General features: G+C 38.3%; 1 protein-coding gene across 1 annotated transcript; it reads right to left on the reverse strand.

Moving 5' to 3' along the window:
• Window positions 1-2,970: 2,970 nt before the first annotated feature.
• Window positions 2,971-11,269, reverse strand: LOC144640354 (vacuolar protein sorting-associated protein 35-like). The gene is made up of 9 exons (XM_078499522.1): window positions 11,096-11,269; window positions 10,042-10,249; window positions 8,668-8,733; window positions 8,468-8,557; window positions 8,006-8,128; window positions 7,345-7,524; window positions 6,575-6,814; window positions 5,880-6,023; window positions 2,971-5,138 (listed from the first exon to the last, which is right to left on the reverse strand). The coding sequence occupies exons 1-9, from the start codon at window positions 11,230-11,232 to the stop codon at window positions 4,959-4,961; spliced, it is 1,368 nt and encodes a 455-aa protein (XP_078355648.1). The 5' UTR covers window positions 11,233-11,269; the 3' UTR covers window positions 2,971-4,958.
• Between the last annotated feature and the right edge of the window lie 503 nt (window positions 11,270-11,772).

Here is an 11,772-nt window from a genome sequence, read left to right on the forward strand (position 1 = left end):
AGTGTTACGCCGCAAAATGTAATAATTACCGCAAAATGTAATAACAATCGCCGCAAAATGTAATACTGACGCAAAATGTAATAAAATTGACGCAAAATGTAATGAATTGTTAACGCAAAATGTAATAACTTTCTAACGTAAAATGTAATAAATTTTCTAACGCGTTATGTAAAAACGCAAAGTGTAATAACTCTAAAATTTATATTTTTTTCGAAATCGTTTAGCAAAGCTCAGTGACATTAACTTTTTGTTGGTTTTGCGCGAGTTCAACATTATAGTCATACCGCTAATTTGCCTTAACAAAGCCCCGGTTTAACTTAACTTGCATGTTGATCATTGCTATCAGGGCTACCAGTACGCTCGCGCATGCTTCTGAATTTAACCCTGACACTTTGTGGTCTTTTTTAGTCCTACCATGTGCTCGGTGTAAAATGGCGAATGTTTTATTAAGCGTTTGTTTGAGTTTATCCTTCACCTACTAATTCTCCCTTTCGAAGTAATCGACAGGATATTCCTCGACAAAACAGACCAAGAGAAGAGTATTTTAGGTTTGACATGAAACATTGGTTTTGGCCACTTGAATCGATAATATTATGAAATCAGTGGGTGTGTTTGTTTATATTTACCAAATTACTCGAAACGGCAAAGGCCAAAGTATTGCGAAACTGCGCAATTATAGGACATTTATTCAATGCGATAATTATATAAAAACTGACACACCTAAAAGTGCTAGTTTTGGTGGGTGGCAAAAAATGGCGTTGAAAACGAAGACTATTTGCTTGTAACTGTTTTGCTATTATTGCGGATTGGGAGGGGCGATTTTTAATCTGCCCCAACATACCCAACCTATTAACCCTATTCAGACCGGGCTTTTTTGAGCCTTCTCTGACCGGGGAGGCTTCGGAAGCCCCCCCCCCCCCCCCCCCCCCCCACCCCAGAATATTTAAGCAATCACAATGAAACTTATAGGATATATTGTATGTCAGAACATCTTTCTTTTGGGATACGTCACGTGGGATGGTGACGTCACATCACGTGGCAATTACATCATGATGTCAAAACAGCCGCCATCTTGGATCCGCCATCTTGGCTTTCAAATTTTTTTCAAAATGCCAGAAAACCACCCAAAATTACTGCCGTAAAAATGTAAAAATAATTCCATTTAAGTTGATTTTTATTAACAGAAACACGCAAAATTACAATTTTGGGAAAACATGCCTCTCAAAATGCCATTGCCATGGTGATGTCAAGTTCATGACACATCATCCAACCCTACCAAATTATTGCCAGATAAAGTTTACGAAAACTCAGCAAGTTTGGCAGCGTTTGGTTAAATCTTAAAAAAAGTTATAAGAGTTCAAAGTCAGCGCGGGCCTCAAAAGCCCCCCCCCCCCCCCCCCCGTCTGAATAGGGTTAACAAAAATGATTAATAGGCTCCATCTACTCCTTATAATCCGATCTAAAAGGACAGCATGGTTGGAGGAGGTACAAAATTCCTAACTCCAATAAGTACCTGCCAGGAAGAAATAGGGCTTCGGGGAGGACAGTTCCAATTAAGTCCTTGTTAACTTACACGAGGTACATTTTTGAATACAATTTGCTTAATTCATGAAACAGACATGTTATTTAAGGGTTGTTACATTTTGCGTTATTACATTATGCGTTAGAAAATTTATTACATTTTGCGTAAAAGTTACTAATTTCAATATTATTACATTTTGCGTCTATTATTACATTTTGCGGCGATTGTTATTACATTTTGCGTTAGTATTACATTTTGCGGTGATTATTACATTTTGCGGCGTAACAGCGAGAGACACAAGCTTATCGGCGCTTCATTCCCGCGCGACGAATCGATCGACCTAAATTTCAGAAAAACGAGCGGTGAAAAATTAACTACTTTGTAGTCTCCTCCTTATACAAAACCTTGAGAAAGAAGCTGCTTTCAGTCCAGTCGTGTTACCTCTATGGAATCACACAATTTAATCTTTTTATTAGCGACCACTCAATACAGAGAAGGAATGCTTTATACATCTAGGAACATAACATTATTTTTCCGTTCTCTGTGTTTTTTCATACACATCAGAGATGTTTTTTAGTTGTTTTATACACTTTGTTTATTGTTCACCGCTTTAGCCGTCAGGATCAGTTTGTCGTCTATATTTAATACTTTCTGTTTTTTCATTATCGAGATGTCTACTTTAGAAATTGAATGTCTAACCAAAGGCCTGGCTAAACAAGGGAACATTGTTGCGGAAAAATTTTTCCTTGTCATGTTTCCTAGGTGGCTAAATTTGCGGGAAGCAAGGAAACTGTTTTGCTGCCCAAATGGCTAAACACAATCTCGTTCCCAGAGCTTGCGTTCCCCTTGACCAGCGATCGGGAAAAAAAAACGGGTGACGAATCCAAACCGGAAATCCTGGTTCCGGTTTGATCATGGTTTGATTGTGCGCGTGCGTCGGAGATTCTGGTGAAACGAACAAGTTTTTAACAGTCAATCAGATTCAGACGCCTTTGTGGCGGCTTTTCAGAATAGCCCAGAGCTCCTGATCCCTGGCGCAGACCGGAAGGATTGCGGCCAATCTCTTCCCTCTAGGGAAAAAATGTTCCGGGAACAAAGTGTCACGCATGCGCACAAGCTGGTCAACATTGTTTACATATGTTTCGGAAGTAAAATTTGTGTCAAGGAAGCAAAATTGTTTTTGACCTGAGACAGAAACAGTTTGTCTCCGTGAGCCAAATTTGTTTCCAAAGCATGTTTTCCACGTAGCTAAACTGGGAAACATTTGCCTCAACACCAAGGATTCACGAAATTCTTCGGTTTCAGAAGCATAAGATGGTTTTCAATTGAGTGATGTAAAATATAAATATATAAATATATGTTTTAAACGACATTGTCCTCGCATCACCGTCGTGGTTACGTCAACTCCGTTATACCACCCTTACGAGGTCAGGAAAAAACACAAGAAATAAAAATTCATATTTATTTCACGAATTTTATAATTTACATCACTATTTTACTTCACTTTGCGTATCAATAAAAAAAAATCACTAAATTCGTCTGAAAGCGATATAATGAACATGCGACTACAACAATAAATGAGCTATTACAAACCTAGTTTGTTGACAGTAAAGGTGTTAAAGGTGTTAGAGGAATAAAAAACATCTCAACTTCAATTGAATGTTCCTCGCCAAAAAGGCGGGAAAATTCTTAGCAAGAGGACTTCTGAACAATGAGTCATTCAAAAGTTCGACATGCAATTTTTCAGTCAAACTTTGAAAAAAAATTCACAACAATGAATAACAGAAAGGCCTTTTCTTGAGCCTCAGACCCCTCCCGAGGGGGACAAGCCTTGTGCATGAAAACGTCAGTTGTTCCAAATTCACCTCCAAGCCTCGTTTACAGGGAATGCCTTTAAAATGCACTTTTTTCACGTGGGTATTCTTTTCACCTTTCTGCTTAGGGAATTCGTTTTATGACAAACTGCTTTAGCAAGTCGTTTAGAGCAGTTTTCAACCGAGTGTCGAAAAACCAAAACCAAAGTAATTAATCCGACCAATCACAAGGGACACAGACAATCCAGTGAACCAATCAAAACTCAAAGCAAATACATGTAGCTAACACGAAGCGCGGGAAAACGTGCGAGAGCGAGTCACGATTAGTTTTGGTTTTAGTTCTGATTGGCTGAGAAAGTGGCGCGAGATTTTTAAGCCAATCACTAAGCGTAGTAATGCAAAACCAAAGCAAACGCAATTTACTTTCGACACTCAAGTGAAAACCGCTCTATGATCATGACAATTTGCACATTTGTACTTCGAAAACGAGCCTTGGAGTGACGTAAATATGCATAAGGGCTATTGCGCGCGCGAACACAGACCGTTACCTAGGCCAATGGGTCTTTCAGGCAATGAAATGAGTTCTCAGCACCTGAAACAGCCTGGAAACGAGCATAGCGGAAGTCTGAAATGTGTTCTCAAACCTGTAAGAGCCTGGAAACGAGCAAAAAGGAAGCCTCTTTACCCAGGCTAAAATCAATCTGCACTGCTAGCCGTATTATAAAAGAAAACTTAATACATCGACCATACAGTGCAAATCCAATACATTGACGCAAATACTGTAATTATATTAAATTCCCTCCCTTTTTTCGCCAAAGGAGACCAAATTCATAATGTATAAAGAAACGTGCCTCTAATGTGACTACTTATAAAGTACCAAGTGTAACACATAACTTCTCCTTACGTTTTTCATAGAATTTATATCACTCCGCTTGGGAGAATTTGTTCCAATGTCAAGGCGCGTTGATCAGGTGCTTCATTCTCATAACCTATCACATTGGATCCGATAACAATAGGTAAGGTGTTGGATAAAGGTTAACGGAGAATGGTACTTCATCCGTTAATCTTGTTAAAAAAAACTGACTAGAGCTATGCAAATGTATGCTGCAAACTGCTGCTGCTACTTTGGTTTCGATGTTGTTGTTGTTGTTTTGTGGTTTTGCTTTGTTGCTAAAACCAACATTTTTTACACTGTTCTACTGCAATGAAGCCTACTAACGTAAAAAGGTAAAGGACACTGGTTTCCTTACTACCTTTATACATTTCAGTAAGCAATATTTCACAACTTCCCTAAATTCGGAAGTGACGATATATATTTAGATTTTCTGCTTTTCTAAACTACTTGTAATTCTTAGTGGTTTCTTTGATTTGGCCTTTCTTAGAGCTAGAATCTCACTCATAAAATGGAAACGTCGTTGCTTCGGAGAAATCCAAGAAATGATTATTCAACAAGCTAGTTTTTCTTCAATTCTCTTTCTTGCACGCGACCATCACCAAAAGTGACTACAATTTTTACCTTATCTCTGCTAATCCTCTCAGCCTAGCTGGCGAGAAAGTCTTTTTAATACTTTTACACAATTCACTACTATTAACTCTGATAATTATCTACCGGGCAATAAATCTCATATCCTTATCTCTTCGTAGGAAGGCGAATCTTCATCAGGAGATTCTTTCTTGAGTTGTACATGGCCGACGGTGCTCTCAAAGTGCTTTCTAATCAACTCAGTTTCGTCCGTTCCTTCTAATCCAGGAAGATCTTCGCGTATTTTTTCCAGCAACTGATTAATCACAGTAACTGTTACCTGTTTTTAAAAATAAGGACAGAACCAAATGCGAATGAGAATGGTTCGCTACGGTTGTAGTAAGGTTTGACTAACTTCAGTGTGGTCAGCTGTCGAATGATTTTCTATTCGTCGCTTTAGAAATGAGAAGAAAACCAGGGCGTCTTATCTTGCAGTCCCTTGTGGAAAAGTTACTAAGTACAAAATAGCTTCTCATCTTTCTGTTCCCACCTACGGTACCACAAGCGAATGGGAATGTGACTCGCCCCAGTTTTCTTCTCGTTTCTTAACTAAATTAATCTCTGGCCAATCACAAAGGACACAGACAATCCAATAAACCGATCAAAGCTCGAAGAACATATATGTAGCTGGCGCAAAGCGCGAGAAAATGCGTGCGAGCGAATCACTAACCGCAGTAATTGAAAACCACCGCAAACGCGAATTACTTTCGCCACACATAAAAAACCGCTCTATAGTAACAGTTTTTAACTTAAGTTTGGTTTGAGCGTTTTTTGCTCGGTTTATGAAAACAAAAACGCTCCCCATATTTCGTGTATTGTTGCTACAAAAAAAAAAAATAATATTGGAAAACCAACAGAAATAGCTGTATGCCCCCCAAAAAATCCAAAATTAACAACACACTCGATCGAGTGTAAATGTAGTATTCTTCGCAGTCGTTGTTTGGGCTCGTCACGCAACGTTCCTTCGTTGTGTGACGTCCCAAAGAGACTAGTGTAAATAAAGGTGCAGTGCGTATCTTACCGTGTCTGCTTTCTTTTCAAAGTAGTAAAGATAGCGGTTGAGGACTTCAACAAACAGCTGCACCTGAATCGTGCTGTCCATGCACTGATTGGCGATTCTTACAGCTTTCTTTAGACACTCGGTGACTCGCTTGCTGTCACGGCACTGTAAAACATTAAAAAAACACCCTGTTAATGGCTGCAAGGTAAAACAAGGAAAAAAGATAGTCCGCTAAATCACGTATTCCTTCCTATCTGCGGTTAAACAAGCCTCTAATTCACAGCAACAAAGTCTTTTGACAGAGAACAATACTTTCTAAACGAAAGGCAAACAATATACGAAAACACTTTATAGCCAATACACTGCCATGGGAATAAGAACTCAATGTACGCTCAGAAGAAACCAATTCGTTGTACCGGGCCAATCTTCCTTTAGAACCGTTGTTATTGACCCTTTCAGTACCGAAAGTGACCAACATCCAATTTCTCCCAACAATATCAATACTTAATCAAGAGAAAGGCTATGAGAATTAACAAAATGATCACCAAAGGAAAATTGCTTTGATCTTTTAACAAATTCTCCCAACTAATGCTATTAGAAAATGTATGGAGATCAGTAAGGGGTCTGTTGTCTCCCCCACCACCATCATTTTAGCGTCACGCAACGTTTCTATCCAAAAGCATTGCGTGACGCGCGTGACACAAGTTGTTACTTACCTCTCCTCCTTCAGCCTCGCTGCTTTTTCCAGACCAAAACAGGTGTGAACACACCACAACTGCTCTGCACTGATCCGGTTTCTTGAGCAGTTTGGACGCGGCAAGAGCACACTGCGTGCGCAAGGGCTCATGGTTCTCTTCACCAAAACAGCTCATTTGTTCAAATGTGCTGATCATCAGTGTGATGGCGGCCAACTGAGCTTTGGAATCACTGATCTCATCTTCATAAAGAGCAAACGCCTAAAAGGACACCAGAAGAAAAGAAATGAGATGATTTTATTAAAAACTATACATGGAATTTATTAAACTGTTAATAATTCAAACACAAAAGACCCAGGGAGTAAGTAATTTAGAGTTTGCGTTAGGGTATAAAAATAAAATTTAAAAGTTCAAGTACGATTCTATTCAGCACTGCTTCAACTACGTCACTCAATGTTTGAAAGCACGTCACTCAATGTTTAAAAGCCATACTTCCTGTAGACAGACACTCTTGCTCGATTTCCTTTTATTCATTTAATTGATATTTTTTCTGGAAGTCTCCTCACAAGCTATTTTTAATGAAGAATAACTAAGTTCTCCCCCAATAAAAATGTAGCATGCGCAAGTTCATGTGATTGTACACATACTCCTAGCCTTGCCAGTTGCCACCCCTACACAATGTTCATGACACCCTGTTACCTCGCGTGCATAACAGACCCAATGAATTCTAGAAGATTGGATTCAACCAATAAAATTAATGATCTTATTTCCCAGTGTAAAATAACTTTAACCTGACTCATAAATTCATAAGCGACTGTTTCAGCATTTGAGAACCCAGCCTGGTCAGCTACAAGAGCGCCTTGAAGGAACAGTCTTAGTGACAGTTCAGCATATTCTGCTTTGGCGAGCGCAGCTGTTGTCTGATGACAAAACTGAAAAATCTTCTGACACTTCTTGTCCCACTTGTCATCCTAGAGAAAAAAAACACCAGAACTATGTTAGACAACCTAACTTAACTATAGAGCTCTTCCTGAGATGAAGTAATCAGAACAAACTCTTATGTTGTCTATTACGATTATTATTTAGTATTAATCAGTGTTGAACTATTGGCCAATTTGCAATCTGCTTGGCTTCGCAGGCACCTGTACAATCAATCGATGGAAGGCCCTAAGAGTGTGTTGCCTGGTATTTTAGTGCATCGTGGTCAAAAAGCATTATCCACATATGAAGACTGTCAATAATTCAGTTCTTCTAAATGTAAGGCAGATTGGCCGAGGTTGACTTTTTCAAAGCTTAAACATCTCACAGAAATTAGCAATAACATTTGCATTGATTTTTCACTCCCTCCACACTCAAAAATAACTTGATTGCCCCCCATACTTCACTTCTGTGATTATCAAACACTGTAGTTTTTATTGACTGGAAGTGTCAATCAAAAGGACAAAAAAGTACCTCTTCGCTTGCATCTCTGTACTGGTAAGCAAGTTGAAATGCTGAGAAAACAATTGGAGGTAAAGTGTACTTTATTCTCTTTTCACCGCCACTGCCAAAGTGTTTTCTTGCTGTGTTGAGAATCTGCCACACAAAACAGAATTTTTAATGAACTAGTAAGCAACATTCAAATACTGCAGACACCAGATAAATACCTCAACATGAACAAACACATCACCACAAGTGGTGCAGAACAGAAGTGAGAACAATACATTTCTGTCATGATGCTATGCATGTATATTATAACAGATTATGGTTTTTTCTTAAAAACGACATTGCTCAAGCAAACCTTAGGTTCTGTAGTATGAAGCAATACTTGTACTACAGTTGATCGTCCACCTCAGAGAGGTATCGAAACTTGTGGGTGGAGAGAAGCAAATTTTGTACTCTATCTTGCGTAAATAAACAATGTTACAAACTTACCAGATACTGCTGGTCAGGATTGTCGCCTTTCAGTAATGTCACAAATTTTCCCATCAGGCTCTGCTCTTCAGCAAAATCTTCAGGATCATCCTTTGAATGATGCAAAACAGAATAAATTTTTCGTAATAAAAAATTATTTTAAGACCACGATCACTGGAAAAAATATATAGATTTACCATAACTACTAGTAGATTACTCACAGGTTCAGAAGGTTGGTCTTCTTGATCGCAAACCAAAGTTGAAACAAGATTCAGAACAGCATCAACCTGAAATTAAACATACTAGTTATGCAACGCTTTCGAGTGGTATACTATGGAATATCCCACGAGTCACTTGTATTTTCTCGGTATACACACGAGCCTTTAGGCGAGTGTGTATACGAAGAAAATACAAGTGACAAGTGGGATATTTCATAGTATACCACGAGAAAAGTGTTGTGTAACTATTTTATACCATTCCATAGAAAATACGCTCACTAAACTTCATTGAGAATAAGATCGCAGCGCACGATGGGAAGGTTGGGTTGAATACCGTCGAATATACAACGGCTTTCCTGTATTCTGATTGGCTGTATTTTCTATGGCATGGTATAAAAGGGGTTATCAGTTAATTTCACTGTAGTGTTACTTTAATTGCACACAGCAAGAAAAAGATACAAACACTTACTGCATTTTGCCATATTTAAAAAAAGACAAGCACGTCTTTTGACAAATGCATTGAATGTTTGATGAAGTCTTTCAAAACTGCTATAATAAATGTACTGTATTGTATTTAAGTACATCTGTACGTATAAAGGCAGGAAGTAGACTAGGAAAAAATACCCATTTGTGATTATTGAGCACACAAGCAAAAAGAGGTAGTGAAAAAAAAAGGTTGTGAAGGCAGCATGGCCAAGCAGTTAGGATACTGGACTTGTAATCCAGAGGTTTTGAGGTCAAGTCCCATTCTGACCACAACCTGGAGTTGTTTTACGAAGCAGTTTCAGAGCCACCTTAAATTTTCGAAAATTTAAGGTATGGTGGCTCTGAAACTGCTTCGTAGATTTTTTTTAAAACATTGCAGAAAGTTGTATCTTAACATGCTGATCAATGTTCAATAATAAAAAAATGGGGGTCACCGAGCTTGTTTTTGAGTTATACATGGTTGTAAGCACTTCAAGCCAAAATTACTATGGTAATTACTACCATATGTTGCTATGGTAACCAGTGACGTCAATAAAATTACCAAAACGTATTCACCAATCATTGGGCATTTGTTTGATATCATTATTGTAGCAGCAACTGATAAAGATTTGTAGTACTGATCCATCAAAGTATAAGAGCTTTAAAATGCTGAAAACCGATACCAGCTACCTTAAATTGTAGTGTTTGTTTCTAACGTTTGAATGCTCAGCCCCATTAGCACTTGTGCTAAATTACTTACCGAGGGTAAACAAAATTGAAAGGTCTTGTTTTAGTGTCCATGGATTGTCTCTCAACAGGAAATGTTTTACAATTTCATTAATTTGTACCATTCTAGTAATTAAAGGTACTCTTCACATATTCTTTATGTACAGTTAAACAGAGTTATTTTACCTGTTCTTGTGTAGGAATTTTCAGAGCACTTTCCACTGCATTGTTGACTACATACAGTGACATGTCTTTTCTTGAACTGTAGTCAAAATACTCAAACAGAGGAGCAAAGTACTCCAGCTGAAGCAGTGTTATAATGTTGTTGTAGGAATCCACTGGGATCTTTAAAAGTCTTGTCAGCTCCTTAGAAACTGCATTGTTCTTGTCCATGCTGGAAATGAACACAACACAGAAGTTGTCAGCTACTTTAACTTACATTTGACTTTATTTTTTTGACCCATTTCCTGAAAATTATTAAAGACCCCCTTGGGAAACGTCAAATAGTTGCTTCTGCATGCATTGCATGCTGTTTGTTTAACAAGCTACAGCAAGTTGTCTTAACCCTTTGACTCCTGGAGATTTTCCAAAAAAACGCATTTTTTAGGTGTTTTTGTTCTTTTAAGGTCTATTACAAGCTAAAATGGCTCTAAATCACTCAAATCAGCCCTCGAAACATAAAATGCATCCTTACTTCTCACCAGAATGACGTTTAACAACTTTTTAGCTCGTGGATGCGAGACGATAAACCATCCTACCACTTTAGGCTTTTGGGGTTTTTTTTTTCGCTTTTCCTTTTTTTCTTCTTCCCTTTCTTTTTGCTGCAGTGTTTAGCCTTCTAGCAGGCTTCTTTTTAGTAGAAGAATTTCTGCGAAAGCGTAAACGAGGCAAGAACTACTTACAATGGACAAGCAAAGGGTGGAAAGAGGCAATTTTCCTCTGAGTTTTTCGCTAAAATTTTGAAGCGTTTTGGTGCATATTTCAAGTTCCATTAATCTAATCGCGCTGGTTTAGGTATCGTTGGAAAGGTCTTCTACTGCTTCACAATTTGAGCATAGATTTCGCCTTTCTGGGTGAAAGGTGATGACGTCACAAGCGGGATAAATGCCCCGATCCTTTGCGGCCGGTTTAGGCCAGTGCAGGAGTCAAAGGGTTTAATCAAAATTCCCTGACTTTGGCAAAAGATTAAGAATTTCTCTGACAGTATGTTAAATTCAACATAACTAAACAATCAACTTACTGAGACAAGTTAAGTTTGCTGAAGATCTCCGAGGTGTACTGTAGCACTTTGTCAACATAATCCACTCTATCAGGATAGCACTTCAGAGCAAGGTTAATCAGTGACACTTGAAGAGACACAATGTCTTCTGTTGGCATGTCACTGCGTGCCTAAACAATAAAGGCGGCAATATAAAAAAACAGTTGAAACTCATATGTATGGATATTAAAGATAGTCCCACATGTCCCCGTCACAAAGGTAGACATACAGTACATGTATTCTAGAGGGGTCTACATTAGAGATGTGTATACTGGTGTTCTTGGTGTAGAGATTTCTGTAGTAGACATGTATTGTTGTCCAAATTAAATGTAGACTGAGGTGTAGGCATTACAGCTTTTTTTAAAAAGTTATTGGATGAGGTTTTTGTGATATCCGGAATAATCAAGGTCGAGGTAAGTGTTATCAGCCGAAGCCGAAGGCTGAGGAGCTGATAACACTTACTGAGATCTTGATTATTCCGGATATCACAAAAACCGAATTTAATAATTGTTTTATTATACATTGTTTTTCTGGAAAAAATAAGGACAAAACGACTACAACCGTTCTACTAATTTCCACTTGTCGTCTTGGTTTACCTTATTACATGAAATTTTCGCGACACTTTAATTTCGCGATTCTAAAAAAATCGCGAAATTAAA

Source organism: Oculina patagonica, unplaced genomic scaffold (assembly GCF_052425735.1).
Source record: "Oculina patagonica isolate OP01 unplaced genomic scaffold, crgOcupat unplaced270, whole genome shotgun sequence".
In the NCBI taxonomy this organism is placed as follows: Eukaryota; Metazoa; Cnidaria; class Anthozoa; order Scleractinia; family Oculinidae; genus Oculina; species Oculina patagonica.